Raw genomic sequence first — 15,585 nt, 5'->3', positions numbered from 1 at the left:
GTTTATGAGCTACTTGTCATTTTCCCCCCTAGTGACCGGCAAAGCAATGGTTCTTAGCTCTTCCTTCTAGTCGCTAAAAAAATCAAAGTGGGTCGGCCGCAACTATCAATCATTTGTTGTCAAGACATATTTTATCGAATAGTGACTCGAACAAAATGGTCACAAAGTTATTAATGTTGATGAGAGTGTTATGATCTGGTAGTTGTCGATCAACACGGTGATGCCGATAGCATCGTTGTAAGGGTTATCCTTACGGTGCAAATCTTTATTGGTGAGGTTATGGGGTATGTGAGCTACTTTTGGGCATAATGGCGGATGTGCATAATTCTCCTGACCAAAGCCACTTCAGATTAGCTCAGCGAGATGAATCTCCACCTCCCCCAATAAAGGCGGGAACATTGTCAGTAATGTGGATTTCATGGAATTGGTCTAGCTTGTTTGAGATTCCTTCACTGGAGTTTTCCTCTGTCGCTGGGTCATTGCTCCTAGTACCACAAACTCCTTTAGTTTCTCGGCCTTGATCAGTTCTTCCATCAGGCCTCATAGGTGCAACACTCCTGTGCCGTGTTCATGGTCTTGATGGTAGGCACAGTACATCTTGAGGTCATGGAGGTAAGCTATGAGCTTCATTGGAGGTGCTCTCTTGAAGTAATCTTTATTTTGGATGGTCTCCACTATCTCAACCATTGAAACTCCCAATGGAGTTGTTTTGGGTACTTATAGTTAGGTAGCATGCACTCATTATGTCGAGTCGATCCCTGGTTAGGATACCAAACCAGACTCCTTCAGTGATGCACTTTGTCAGTCGCCCTATGGTCTTGGAGCCAATTGCCTTCGTATCGCAAACAAAAGGACGTGAATCATGTCTTGATCTCCACCCTACTCATTGAGAGGCCCTCTTCTGTGGGTGACGGGTGCGAGAATTTACTCTAGAAGAAATAGAGTAGGAGTTATACTCCTCGGCCAATATATGGTTGTTGGCTAACTCTAACAACTCGGCTAGCATTTTTGGTCGCTGTAGACCCAACGCATATCAAAAAGGTCCTCCTTTCAGACCTTGAGCTAGGGCAGCATGGGCGACCACGGGTTTGAGATCTCACACTTCCAACATCTGATTCTAAAAGGGTGTGATGAATGAGAAAAGGTTATCGCTTTGTCCCTAGCAGATTTGTAAGAGAGTTTGCGAGTTTTTTTTAGGCTTCTGGGCACTGGCAAACTATGCCACAAACATCGGCTTAAAATCAAAGAACGATGTGGTTACTCCTGACGGTAATCATTGAATCACCCGAGGGTCGACTCCCTCAGCATGATAAAGAAGAGAAGAGATTTCAGCACATCGGTGATCCTCAGCAAGCACGGCTGACCCAAACAAAGTTATGTGGTCGATCAGATCTGTCGTCCCCTTGTAGGACTTTAGTGTCAGGATCTTGAATCTTTCTGGGGGCTCAGCATCAGAGATTTACTGAGAGAACGCATTTTCAAATTCTTGAGGTACCTCAGTACGCCCGAAATGATGTCGATCAATCAGTGCCAACCTAGCACGATAGAAGTACTGGGAGTCGCCTTCTATTTTCAAAGTGGGGGAGACTTCTGTTGTTGCGTATCGGCCCTTTCTCTCAGGAGTGTTGATCTCTTCCCTAGGCCCATGGGCCTTGAATGGTATCCAACATTTGATCATTTAACACTTGGATCTGCTTGGTTGCAAACTCTCTGGTACATTCCAAGTTCTCGGTGTCTCTGTTATGAGTTTCTTATCCTTAAGCTAGTCCTATTCTTGTTTCTGGTATCATTCACGCTCAGCGCACTTTTTAGGATGTTAAATCTTGATTTGTCCATGAATCACACCAAAGGAACAAAGCGTAAATGAGAGAGAGAGATTAAGAGAGAGTGAACAATAATGAACAGTAATATGTCATGTCTTATTTATAAAATGATCACCTTATTTATAAGAAAGAATACAATATGTATAATTTATATTTCTCCCCTATTTTAAGGGGGGTATGTATTGGGTATTTCTGATATTTTATATATATGAGCTTATCGCCTGACTGCTCTTTGGCTCAGCTGGTTAAACTTAATTGGCTTTGAGTCTATAGGATGAGCTTAGTCGATTAAGCCTAATCAGCGTGAGTTGATTGTCTGATCTAGTCTGATTGTCGATCATTGATCCCTAATAAGAAAATCTTAGATATCCCTGGGATGGTTGGAGATGTTAGAGAACCACATCATCCTTGGATCAACTCTCCTGTGATAGTTGGCACTAACAACCTTTTATGTCGTTTCTGGCTGAGTGGCTTGCTCTTGTATCTTTCGATCATCTTTTTTTTTTGTCCATGATTTGGTTGGTTAGCTTTGGCCTTGCTGGCTTGGCTCGGATAACTTAACTGAGTCAGACAAGTGTATCTCATGCTCTCCTCATGACTAGTGTTGGCACATTTTTTATGTACGACATATATATATATATATATTGTGGATCATGTATCAACTATAAAAGTAGTACCTCTGGTGTATTTTTTAGATGAGACCATCTCATAGAAGATTACCTTCCAGCAATACAAACATATTTCAGTTCTGATGTATAAACTGCTGGTGCACAATGCTTTTCAACATAGTCCAAGAGTCCCCTGGTTTGATCAATCACTCCTGCTAAACCTTTTGGAGGGGGCCTGAAATATACCACAACGTACTTATTTAGAAAAATAATATATGGAATAGTTTCTATACTGCCATAATGTTTTTGACTGAATTCATCTACCTATGTTTGAGAAATTGATGTTTAGGGGCTCTTCGGGATCATTTATAATTTTTTGTTTCTTATACTTTCTTTTTATTTTATATTTTTTTCTGTTTTTAATAAAATATATCTAAATTACTTTCTTTATCTAAAAATAAATAACAATTTTTTTATTAACTAAATAAGTTCATCCTTATACTTAAATGAAAAAAAAATTTAAATTAGAAAAAAACAATTAAGAAATCAGATGTTTCAAGTTCACATAAAAAATTAATAGAAAAAAGAACACTGCTTTCATGTGAACAATATCCCATATGCATGTAGTCTCAAATTATAAGCAAATTTAACATGGAATTGTGTAAATAAAAAGAAGAAACACAATTGCTCGACCTCTTAATTCGCATGGGTGGTAGGAGCATGAAATTGGTTCAGCTCATGTGGGCAGAATATTTAAATTTTATTTAAAATTTGTTGAGCAAAATATTATTTTGTAAGCTCAAAAATACATTTATCAAGATTTGGGCAAATGGCAATCCCAGCCATGAGATTGGATTGGCACATTTTAATAAAAATAGCTATACTGATAAAAATAAAAAAGTTACGGTGGCCAAATGCCCACATTACAGTCTTCCTCCAATCAGCTCCAAACATACCCTAACCCAAGGTAGACTGAGTTAGCCCAAGTTTCATTTAAGTTTTTCTAATGGTATTTAAAAGTTGAAATAGTTTGCTGCTGAGGACCACTCGCTTCGCACCAAAGCTTTGCTCTACAAAACAAACTCCCTAAAAAGAAAAAAATATTTAAATACATACCACTCAGTTCTTATGTATTTACATGTCTAATAATCTGACACCTAGAATTCTATTATTGTGGTATTTCTTATGTGATATGAAAGATTTAAGTGAAAAAAATGTAGAAACTAAAGTTAAGGTGTTAGTTATGTAAATACATAGGAATTGGGTGGTATGTATGAAAATCTTCATAAGAGAAAATGCAGCTTATTTAACTTTATAGTGAATTTGTGAAGAGAGTAAACTATTTGACAAACAAGATGGATTAACTTTATTTCAACCAAATACAAGAATGAGATTTAGCATGCACTCCATTTACTTTGCATCAGCAACAACAAAAAACAACAAACCTTCATTCCACTAAGTGGGGTCAGCTACATGAATCCTTTTTCTCCATTGCGTCCATTGAGTGTCATATTTTCATTTTCATATTTTCATTTTATTCTAATAAATCAAGATCATTTTTTATACAATATGCCCATTCTAGTCTAGATCTACCTCTACCTTTCTTAACATAAGTCGAATCTAAAACTACTACTCTCCTAATCGGATCATCAAATGGTCGACGTTTAATATGACCAAACCACTGAGACGACTCTCTCTAATTTTGTCCGTCACTGGAGCTAACACCAACCTATCACGGATATATTCATTTCGCATGTTGTCTCTACGTGTAAAGCCACTCATCCACCTAATCATTCTCATCTTAGCAAAACTTAACTTAGTTTTATGCTTCTCTTTTAAAAGCCAACATTTAGTGCTATAGAGCATTACTGGTCTCACCACCATCTTATAAAATTTCTCTTTCAATCTAAGTGGTGTTTTTCTATCACACAATAGGCCCGAAGCATTCCTCCACTTCAACCAACCAACTTGAATTCTACTAATAACATCCACATCTATATCACCATCACTTTGAACAATAGCCCCGAGATATCTAAAGCATTCACACCTTTTAATAATTTGATCACCCATAGTTATAATTATGGCATTACTCCTACTACTAAAATTATATTCCATGTATTCTATTTTAGTTCTACTCAAATAAAGGCCTTTAGACTCCAACGTAGTCCCCATAATTCAAGTTTTTCCTAGGCTTTCTCCCCATTTTATCTGCCAGAAGGGTATCATCAGAAAAAAAAAAACATACACCAAGGTACATCCTCCTATAAATGTCCAGTAAGAGCATCCATAAAAAAATGCAAAAAGATATGGGCTTAAATTTGATCCCTAATGTAATCCAACAGAAATAGGAAAATATTTGGTAAATCATCCTTCTCTTCAAACACGAGTAACAGCTCTAGTATAAATATCTTTAATGACTTTAATATAAATCATAATAACGCCTTTCTTCTCAAAAACTCTCCAAAGGATATCTCTTAGAACCTTATTGTAAGCTTTTTATAAATCAATAAAAATCATATGTAGATCCTTTTTATTATCTCTGAACTTCTCTATCAAACATTTCAATAAATGTATAGCTTCCATAGTAGACCTACCCGGCATAAATCCAAATTGATTATGAAAAATCATTGTAATACGTCTTAACCTATGTTCAATTACCCTCTCCCATAATTTTAAAGTATGACACATCAACTTAATTCCTCTATAATTTGCAAACTCTTGTGCATCTCCTCTATCCTAAAAATAGGGACCAAAATACTCTTCCTCCACACCTCAAACATCTTTTTAGTTTTTAAAATAATATTAAAAAGGTTAGTGAGCCAAGAAACTCCCAAATCTCCTATATATTTCCAAACTTCAATTGGGATATCATCAGGTCCAAAAGAATTTCCACCCTTGGTTTTCTTTAAAGTCTCCCCAACTTCTTTTTATTAATACTACGGTAAAAATGAAATATTTTATTATTATTAACAATATTAAGAATACTAAGATCAATCGTATTTTCGGACACTTCATTAAAAAGTTTATCAAAATAACTAACCCACCTATATTGAATATTTTTTCTAAGAAAAGAACTTTTTGATTTTCATATTTAATACACTTTAGTTAATTTTTTACTTTTCTTTTCTCCTTGTTTGACTAGTTTATACATATGTTTTTCATCCTCCTTAGCATCTAATATATTATAAAGATTACTTAAAGCATAAATTTTAGCGTTACAGAACCCTACGGGTCATTTGATATTTTTCCCAATTGTCTATGCTTTTACATTTAAATCAATTTGTATAACATAACTTCTTATATTTTATGTTTCCTTGCATAAGTTAATTCTACTACCAACAATTTTTATTTATAATTTTTTTTTTCTTTTGATTCTGCAAGTACATCTTTTGTCACTAGTTTAATAGTGTTTGTTACTGTATCCCAAGTAAAATTTGTTTCTTCATAAACATCCCAAATCTTGATATCTTGAATTTTATTTATAAAAATAATTTTATTTTTATCTTTTAGGTACCGTCATCTAATTCTATGACGATGATTCTAAGTATTTTCTATTTTACAAATCTTCATCTTAAAAGCTAGAACAAATAATCGATATTGAGTAACTAAATCCTCACTTGGAATGACCTTACAAAATCTTCAATCTTTACATTTTCGATGATCTCTTCTTCTCATAAGAAAATAATCAATTTGTTTTTTATTAGGTTCATTATTATAAGTAATTATATGTTCATCTCTTTTCTTGAATAAATTATTAACAATAACAAAATCATATGTTAAAGTAAAATATAATATGGCTCTACCTTCTTCATTAATCACTCTAAAACCATAGCCACCCTACTACTCTACCGTATTTAAATCTCCTCCAATAAAAATTCTTTATTCAAGAGATATTATTTATATTAAGTCTTCTAAGTCATTCTAGAATTTATCTTTAGAACTTATAGTTAAACCTACTTGAGAAGCATAAGCACTCATAATATTAAAAAACTTAGTATCAACAATAATCTTAAGCGCTATAATTCTATCTATAATTCTATTAATTTACAACATTATCTTTCAAACTCTTATCTATAGTTATATCTACATCATTTCTAGCGTGAATCTTACATGAATACTAAAGTTTAAAGCCTAAGTTATCAATCTCCTTAGTCTTTTCTCCAACCCATTTAGTTTCTTAGTTTCTTGAATACATAAGATTCTTGAATACATAAGATATTTATCTTTCTCTGAATCATAATATCAACTAATTTCATTAATTTATCAGTGAGAGTATCTATATTCCAAGATCATATTCTAATATTAGTTTCATTGACTAACTTCTTTACCCGCATCCGTCCGTAATGTTGAAACCCTTGCTTATTTGACAATACACCCGGGCGTCTACACTTTTTACTGTATTCAGGTCATACAGCGTGTCGCTTTCAGGGGGAACCCAAGCATTTACACTATGATCCAAAGGATTTATGTCATGATTTTTGGATAAATTTTATGTTGGTTATCGACTACCTAACACAACCCTACACTTTTCACATCCAGGGCTTGGGACCCAGCAATGGCAGTGTTATTTACTTTGCATCAGCATATAGCAAAAAATAGTTCCTAATTGTTTTGAAATAAAGCAATTGACCCATGAGATAATCACAAATAAATCATCCCTAATTGTTCTCTAAGCCATACATGTGTTAATTAATCTAATACCGAGATAAAAGGATCTTTGAAGCAGTATACGCATAGCATGTTAACGGCAAAAGCAAACGTTTTATGGAAGATATATATGCATACCACTCAATTCTTATGTGTTTACATATCTAACATGCGAACCTTAACATTTACATACATGTCACCTTACCTGCACAAGGAAAGGTATATTTCACTTTTTAGAAGTTAAAAAGATGACATTTTTGATGTGATATAAAAGATTTGGGTGGTGTAGCTGTAAAAGGTGAAGAATAGGTGTTGGATATGTAAATACATAAGAATTGGGTGGTATGTATGCAAATGTCCCAAGTTTTATTTGCTACTCTATTTTTGTTTGCAGGCATGCATATGAATTAGAAAAAAATAGGCCAAAACGGAATTCAACTCCTCTCGAATTTTATAAAAAGAAAGTGATTTTTTTTTAATTGTTATTCATATATTGCACATATCTTAAAACAAATTTAACAACTCAGAGACCATGTTGACAAAATTTTGGTCAAGGCATTTTTTTTCTTTCTTTAGTAAAGAAAGATTTACATACATACCACTAGGACTATCAAAAAAGCACGTTGTTCGCGAACAACTCGTGTTCGGCTCGTTAAGTAATCCGTGTTCGAAACGTTCGTTGAGTAAGCAATTCAAATACAAAAAAAAATTAAGCTTAAACGAACCAGACAAAAACAACTCTTTATTTGATTGTGTTCGGCTCGTTTTAGCTCGAAATAAAGAAATTACATCCATTATTTATAATATATATATAAAGTAAAAAATTACTACAGCTCATGTAGTCATATGGTTATGTGTTTTTTATTACAAAAGAATGGTGCAGGATCGAATCCAATATCATACATCTATTTTTCTAATTAATTTATATGAGTCAATTTCAAGTCGAACACAAACAAGAACAAGTAAATCAATTCAAACATGAACACATTGTTCACAAGCAATTTCGAACACTAGTTAATTTCAAACAGAATTAATTTCATACGAGTCAAACATGAGCCAAGCCTAGGCTCGCTCAAGCTTGGCTCTTTTACAGCCCTGCATACCACTCAATTCTTATGTACTATCATATCTAACACCTAAAACTCAAACCTTCCTATGCATAAAAGCGTGTATTTCACATTTAAAAGTGAAAATAATGATATTTTTTATGTGCTATAAAAGATATGGGTGAAATAAATGTAAAAAGTAAACTTTCGTTGTGAGATATGTAAATACATAGGAATTGGGTGACATGTATATAGATGCCCCTTTAGTAAATTAGTTATTGCAGTGTCAAAAAGGCATGCAACTAAAGAGAGGAGTAAATGATACAGTAATGGAATCATACAGGTGAGGGGTCCCTAGAGTTAGCAGTAAAGAGATATCCGACCATCCAAATTCTTTCATGTAGACTCGCGCCAACCATCCACCAGCTGAGTGTCCTATCAATGCTATGCGCCCTCCTACACATTATGCCAAGAACCAATCTATCCAATTCATTAAAGCATCTTAATCAAAAGTATAAAGAAAGGTTTACAAGCATATCACTCAATTCCTATGTATTTAAATTACATATCTAACACCTAAACTTTAATACTTTAAACTTTAATTTTTACATATATGCCACCTTACCTATACATGAAAATGTGTATTTCACTTTTTAAAAGTTATAATAGTGATATTTTTATGAGTTATAAAAGATTTGGGTGGCAGAAATGTTAAAAACAAAGTTTAGATGTTAGGTATGTAAGCACATAGGAATTGGGTTGTATGTATGTAAATGCTTAAAGGGTTGCTTGGAAACCTATTTTAGGCATTAATTAAGCACATTTTAGGTTAAATCCTACCAAAAAAAAATCTTGACGATTCTAAATCCTATTATTTTGATTAATATTGTTATTGATTAAATTCAGAATTTATTAAATCCCAAAGTTTGTAGGTTTTAATGGATCTAAAGACTTCTCCCCCATATAAATCTTAAATCTTAAAATAAATATCAAAATAGTTAATCATAATTTAGCAAGATTAAGCAATTGGAATAATAATAAAAATTGTGCAATTGGGTATTGAAGCATTTTCTTTTGATAGGAGAGAAGTAAGCCTCAAGGCGTTTTGAGGCATAAGGCTCAAAGTTAAAAAATTAAGTAAATTAATAAATATTGTATAAACGATAAAGTGTGAAGTAAGAAATAATAAATTAATATTCTAATTTATTAGCACATTAAAAAGTAATATAGCAATATTCTAAGTAAAAAACAATAAATTACGTAAAATTAGAAATAACACACAAATATACTTACATCAAATTATGAAATAAGATGGATTATACAAATATTAAATTATCAAAGTAAGATAAGATATCCGAATAAAAACTAAAATATAGCAAAAAATAAGATCAAAATTAATATTTCTCTCACTCATGATACCCCAACTTAAACAAGAATATAATATGTCATCAATATTTGAATTTTTGAATTAAAAGTCCTTATTTCTCTTATCACCCAATGGGTTTTCACTTGAATCATCGGCATAATGAATTATTTATCTCATGTGTTATCCTTGTCATATATATATATATATATATTCTCTTATTCTTCATTATCCTCAATCCCATATATATATATATATATATTCTCTTATTCTTCATTATCTTCAATCCCATATATTTTTTTTTATTTTTCAATAAAAAATCATCAATAAAAATATTAAAAAATAATAATTATGTTGAAAATTAGAATTTCAAATACATAAACTTTTATGGATAAATTTTCATTTTATTTCTTGTCATTTAGTGTGTGAAGTGTGAAGATTAATAGAAGAGGTATATTGATATTACTATTAGTTTTGTTTCAAATAATTACGGATATCGAAAAAGTTTGAAGCGTCCTTTGAGGCGAGGTGCGCCTCAACCTAGGAGAGGCATGGGGACAATTAGGCATAAGCTTTATTGTGATTATTTTGAAAAAAAAGCATTCATATTGCTCAATTTTAAATAATGATTGGAATGTCAAATAATTTTTTAGTTTTAATCATCTCACAAGACTAATTAAAACTTTGGATTTATAATATTTTTACTAAATCCTACTTAGTTGAATCCTATTAGATACATGTTTAAAAGCATGATAAGGTAGTCTCAATGCAACAGGGCGAACCAAGATCAAATCAAGCAGATCAATCCGAATCACAACCCTCACAAATAAAATAAGAACAAGATTTGCCTTCTGAACAGAGCTTTTTAGCTTCGGCGACGGCTGCCACAACTCTTTCCAGATACCTAGATAACAAATTGAAATGAAGATTGGCATTTGGAGTCGAGAAAATGCTCTAATGGACTCAATGGAGAGTATAAGTGGGGACAAGAAGATACCAATTGAGGACGGGTCTTGGGCTGAGAGTGCCTCTCCAGTAGTTAGAGTCGACGAGGCCGGCGGCATTTCGAAGCCAGTCAAATCGGGAGACCTTGGCCACCGCGGTGGGGATTCCGTAGCCATCCGTAAGCGTCCTGCAGAGGCTTCGGTAATCTCCGCTGTTGTTCCCCAAACCCTGTAAATCCATGAGCCATCTCATTTGAGAGAGAACAACATAGATAGATGGACTGAGAGAGCGAAGGAGAGAGAGAGTGAGAACCACCGGGAGAATGACGGCGGCACGAGTGGAGGTTGGTGAAGAGGACTGTGGGCTGAGGATGTTGAGAGTGGAGGCTGGAGTCGGGAGAGCCATATCGTAGTCTTTAGAGGGAACTAGCTGCAAGCATGGCAGGTAAGGGAGAGTATTTGGGGTACCTTCTCATAATTGTGGCCTCTTATTTTGGTTTGATGATATATTGATTGATTTATGAGAAATTTTAAAAATAATTACGTACATATCTCATAAATTTAATATATTATACATATTTAAAATTTATATTTTAATATTTATATTTATTGAATTTAAAATTGTCCTGCAATCACACTCAAAGAATAGAATGTAAATGAGAAGAGAAATGATAAGTACAAAGAGTTGTCCATTCATTATATACTTCCATTATTTATAGAGAGTGTAACACAATATTAATTTTATATTTTACCATATTATGAGAGGGTCTGTATTAGCGTATTTTTGGTATTTTGCAACGACTTATCGTCTAGTTGCCTTTTGGTTCGATCGCCTAAGCATAACTAACTTTGTTTGGCAAAGTCAACTTAATTGGCTGAGTTTTATCGGTTGGGTTCGGTCAGCGGATCCAACCTGGTTCACTATCTTCAATCTCTAGTATAGAGCTTTTGGGTTTCCATTGAATGGTCGAAGATACGTTGTGGAACTGGCTCTTCCATTTGATCGGCTTCACTACGTGATAAGCCACTAAATCAAGTTGGCTTTGCTTCATTTGACGGTCTAGAGGCTCTACCGTCTCATTTCTGGTTGAATGGCTTATACCTTAATTGCTTAGTCTCTTTCTTATTTTCATTTTGACTCGAACAGCTTTGACCTAGTCGGCTCGGTTCGTCCTGCTTAGTAAGCCTTATGATCTCTTTGTGGTGGATCTGCCTCTGTTGTATTTTTCTCTTATGGATCATTAGATCTCTATAAGATTAGTGTTGACTCTGTTTTAATGTACATATTTTAGCTCTCTGGTTCTCTTACTTCGTCAAGGTGACGTTATGATAAGAATAAGAGAATTAAAAATAAATGTATATCTCATTCAATTTTAATTAACAACTCAATAATTGAAATCCCTTGATTTTGGAGCCTTTGATTCTTATAAATTAGGTGATATGACTCCTTCCCAAGCCTACTTTGCTTTGCATTTTCTTTGTTAGAGCCGATAAACTCTTGTATCTTAGGCGTTGTGATGAACAAACTAATGAAATATCAGGATGACATCCCCACCAAAAGCTTGATCCACTCTATTTTGGAAATTTGAAAGGATGAGACCACCAAGTGGATGAGAAAGAAAATTTTCATGAAGAGGAAGAGGATTGTGCTTCCACTGTCGAATTAGGTGGGGTCGTCAGATTCAATCCTCAGCACAGTGCAAAGGAATGTTCAACCAATCAGTTGGACCCTTGATCCAACCACACGAGCTCTTAATGCAGTTCAAGGCTCTTTGATCGATTAGGCTACTCAAGTGGCTTGTAGTGCACTTTGCTTTCGTTGGAACTCTTTGATGAGCTTATTGCGTCATTTATAATGTCATGATGCCTAAAATTGATGGGAGGCAAGTTATTCAATCAATTAAATAAACATATTGATCATGTATATAACGAAATGAATTTGTGTATTGGTCCCTCCAGGATAGCGTCGAAATATTTCTAACAGACAAAGTTCTATTTTACTGAATTGCTAAGTTTTAGTTTGAAGTGATCGAAAAGCTTGCTTCGCACAATGTTTCATAATGAGAAGGAAACCTATGAACATTATTGTGCATATGCACACCAAATTGGATTTACTGTACGAAATGACCATGTTGGTTTTTGGCCAATTTCAAAAATGATTAAGATAAAGGATTTCATTTGTGGTAATACTTGTTTCAAGAAAGAATTGAATAGCAATGTGACGGTGAAGTACAGAAGAGGGGACACAAGGACTTGTTGTCTAGCCATGATCCGATATGTCGTCAATGTTGAAGGTAACTGGCTGATTAAGAAATTTATAGAAAGTCATAACCATCCTTTTGGCGACGGACGGTGCTAAGAAATTTATAGAAAGTCATAACCATCCTTTGGGCGACGGACGGTGACAAACATCTATTGTGTTCCAGCAGAAAGATGAGTGATATCAATGCAGAAGTGCTTAGATCGATGACACAATCAGGGATTTGAACAAGCCATGCATTTAGTTTTCTAGCTATAGAATTCGGGAGTGTGGAAAATCGTGATTGCACGAAGAGGGATGCTTATAATTTCATATAAAGAGAGAGAAGAGTTAAAATTGAACATGAGGATACTAATTCTCTTCTACGATTGTTCACTGAGAGGCAATCTGAGGATACGATGTTTGCATGGGACGTCCAGATTGATGAGTCTGGTAGTTTGTTGAATTTCTTTTGGAGTGATGGGATATTCGGGCTCGATTATGATTGCTATGGGGATGTCATAATATTTGATGCAAGTTATAGACTAAATAAATACAATTTATGTTGTGCTCCTATTATCGGTGTGAACCACCACTAGCTGAATGTTCTATTTAGAGTTGGCTTTTTGTCTGATGAAACAGTTGACTCATTCAAGTGGTTATTCAAATCATTTATTTGGATAATGGATAACAAGCATCCAATATCAACATTCACTGACAAGGATCAAGTAATGGTCAGAGCCATTGAAGAGTGCCTTCCGCACACCAGACATAGATTGGCCAATGACATATTTACAAGAAATTGTCTTCAAAAGTTCATTGCGGTGTGAGCACCAAGAAAGCCAAAGAGATTTTTTATAAATGCATGGGTAGATGCAACTCTGAGGAGGAGTTTGAAGAAAGCTTACGTACAATGATTGAGCTAAGATATCTACATGATAATGCTTGGTTGAATAGTTTGTTCAATATCAAGCATAAGTGGTCAATGACCTTTAATAAGGAAATATCTGAGATGAGAATCCTTTCAACGCAAAGAAGTGAGTCCACGAATAACATCTGTCATGGTATCTTTAAGCCAACAAGCACGCCCACTGAAAGTTTCTTGGGTCATAAAAATGTCATGAAATTTTGGCGAAGGAATGAGAAGGATGAAGATTTTAAATGTAAACAGTCTGCAATTATTCCTGCTGTAAAAAGTAGTCCTGTGTTGAGGCAAGGTGCTTTAGTTTATACAAGCAAGTTATATTCTATATTTGAAGCAGAGTTACATGGTTTGTGTAGACTTGTTGTGGAGTGCTCAGCCACCAAAGATTCTGAATTTTACATTATAAACTTAGATAATGAACACACAGACAGACCCTGGATTGTTAAAGTTGAAAAAAGTAACTCTGAAATTTCATGTAGTTCCAAAAAAAATGAATGATGGGTTTATTATATGCTCACACTCTAAGGGTACTTAGTCATGAGAATATAACAAAGATCCCTAATAAATATATTATTATGGTGGTCTGTTCATGCAAAAAGGAATATATAACAGTTATGGGTATGAACATCTGAAGGATTCGCAAATGTCACCAAATTGTTCAAGTGGACTCATATATCAAACACATGTTTATAAATTTGCATATTGGATCAGTATATTAATGCAAGGTAATGGACTTGATGAGAAAAATGTCCTGGAGACATTAAAGAAACTAACAATCGAATCAGAGGCCATATTGAATGGGAGAGACCACCAAGAAATGTCAAGGTCAAAGAAGAAAAAAAGACACTGAATATACAACACAATTTGAAAGACTCAACAAAGATGCGGCCAAAATAAATATCTAATGCAAGGTTAAAAAGCTATTAGGAGAAGAACATAAGAGTAAAAAAAGTAAGCTTTACCAATAGTACTAATTAACCTGTCTTCATGCATGTTGCGTTACAGCTCCCTAACATGAAGCATTGTATTACAGGAAAGGACAAAGATGTTAGTTCAAGTCAAGATACTTTTCATCCATCTGACCCAAACCTATTTGTAATGTCGGATCGATATAGTCATGTACATAACTTAAAATTTGTAACACTTTGTAATTTGTGAACTAATTTTGATTATACTTATTTACTTACATTCATTTTTTATTACCCAAAATCAATAGAAATTGACTGCATCACTGTCCACACACACACATATATGAGCTTATTGATGGACCTAAATGATATGTGAAATACCAAGAAACTACAATGAATTAATGTAATGTGGTATTAATGTAGTTTCTGTAGTGTTAAATCAATCTATTATTTGTTATTGTGGAATTAATGTAGTTTCTGCAGTATTAATATTGTTTGATATTTGCCAATTTATTATAGTTTGTGATTAATTTTACCAACATCTTTAAGCTGCTTTTATACATTTCATTACAAAAATATGTCAAATAAATACATTTCATTACAAAAATATGTCAAATAAATAGAAATAAAACTTTAATATTACGATAATATTCATGCAAATACAAGTGGTATAAGCTAGTTGTGATTATATATTTTACGAGTTTTTTTAGACTACGTTGAATAGCATGCGTTAAATATTACCATAATACAACCAGGGTATAACATCGCTCGCTAAGGAGTATATCCTGGTTTGATTGGAATATTCATTTGCTGTATTCTCGGTCGTATCTTGGTTGTTCCAAGGATATATTTATAATATTAAGCTATTTTTATATATTTCATCATAAAATGTGTGAAATAAAAAGCAATAAAACCTTATAATTACCATAATATTGACTAAATACGCTTGGAATAAGCTAGGATTGATTAAAATATTTTACAGGTTTTTTTATAGCCAGCATTATATATTACCAAAATATTACCATAATGCAACCATGATATAGCAGTGCTCGCTAAGAAATATAACCTAGTTTGATTGGAAT

General features: G+C 33.6%; 1 protein-coding gene across 4 annotated transcripts in view; it reads right to left on the bottom strand.

Annotated features, from left to right (window-relative positions):
* LOC110018700 overlaps positions 1-10,904 on the bottom strand; it is a 34,035-nt gene extending 23,131 nt beyond the window's left edge. For 2 of the 4 annotated variants that reach the window (XR_002293375.1, XM_020716105.1), the window contains exons 1-5: positions 10,748-10,904; positions 10,485-10,660; positions 10,336-10,391; positions 8,466-8,580; positions 2,544-2,666 (exon numbers count right to left, since the gene is read on the bottom strand). Coding sequence is in view for 3 of the 4 variants with exons in the window: in XM_020716105.1 (XP_020571764.1) it covers positions 2,544-2,666; positions 8,466-8,580; positions 10,336-10,391; positions 10,485-10,660; positions 10,748-10,837 (560 nt within the window). In the remaining variant the exon portion in view is untranslated. The remainder of the gene's footprint in view (positions 1-2,543; positions 2,667-8,465; positions 8,581-10,335; positions 10,392-10,484; positions 10,661-10,747) is intronic. The other 2 variants (XM_020716106.1, XM_020716107.1) reach the window with 2 other exon arrangements.
* Between the last annotated feature and the right edge of the window lie 4,681 nt (positions 10,905-15,585).

The sequence above is a fragment of the Phalaenopsis equestris genome, unplaced genomic scaffold, assembly GCF_001263595.1.
Source record: "Phalaenopsis equestris unplaced genomic scaffold, ASM126359v1 Scaffold000031, whole genome shotgun sequence".
NCBI classification, from domain to species: domain Eukaryota; kingdom Viridiplantae; phylum Streptophyta; class Magnoliopsida; order Asparagales; family Orchidaceae; genus Phalaenopsis; species Phalaenopsis equestris.
Note: the sequence above shows the minus strand (reverse complement) of the source record. Positions and strands in the feature narration are given on the sequence as shown.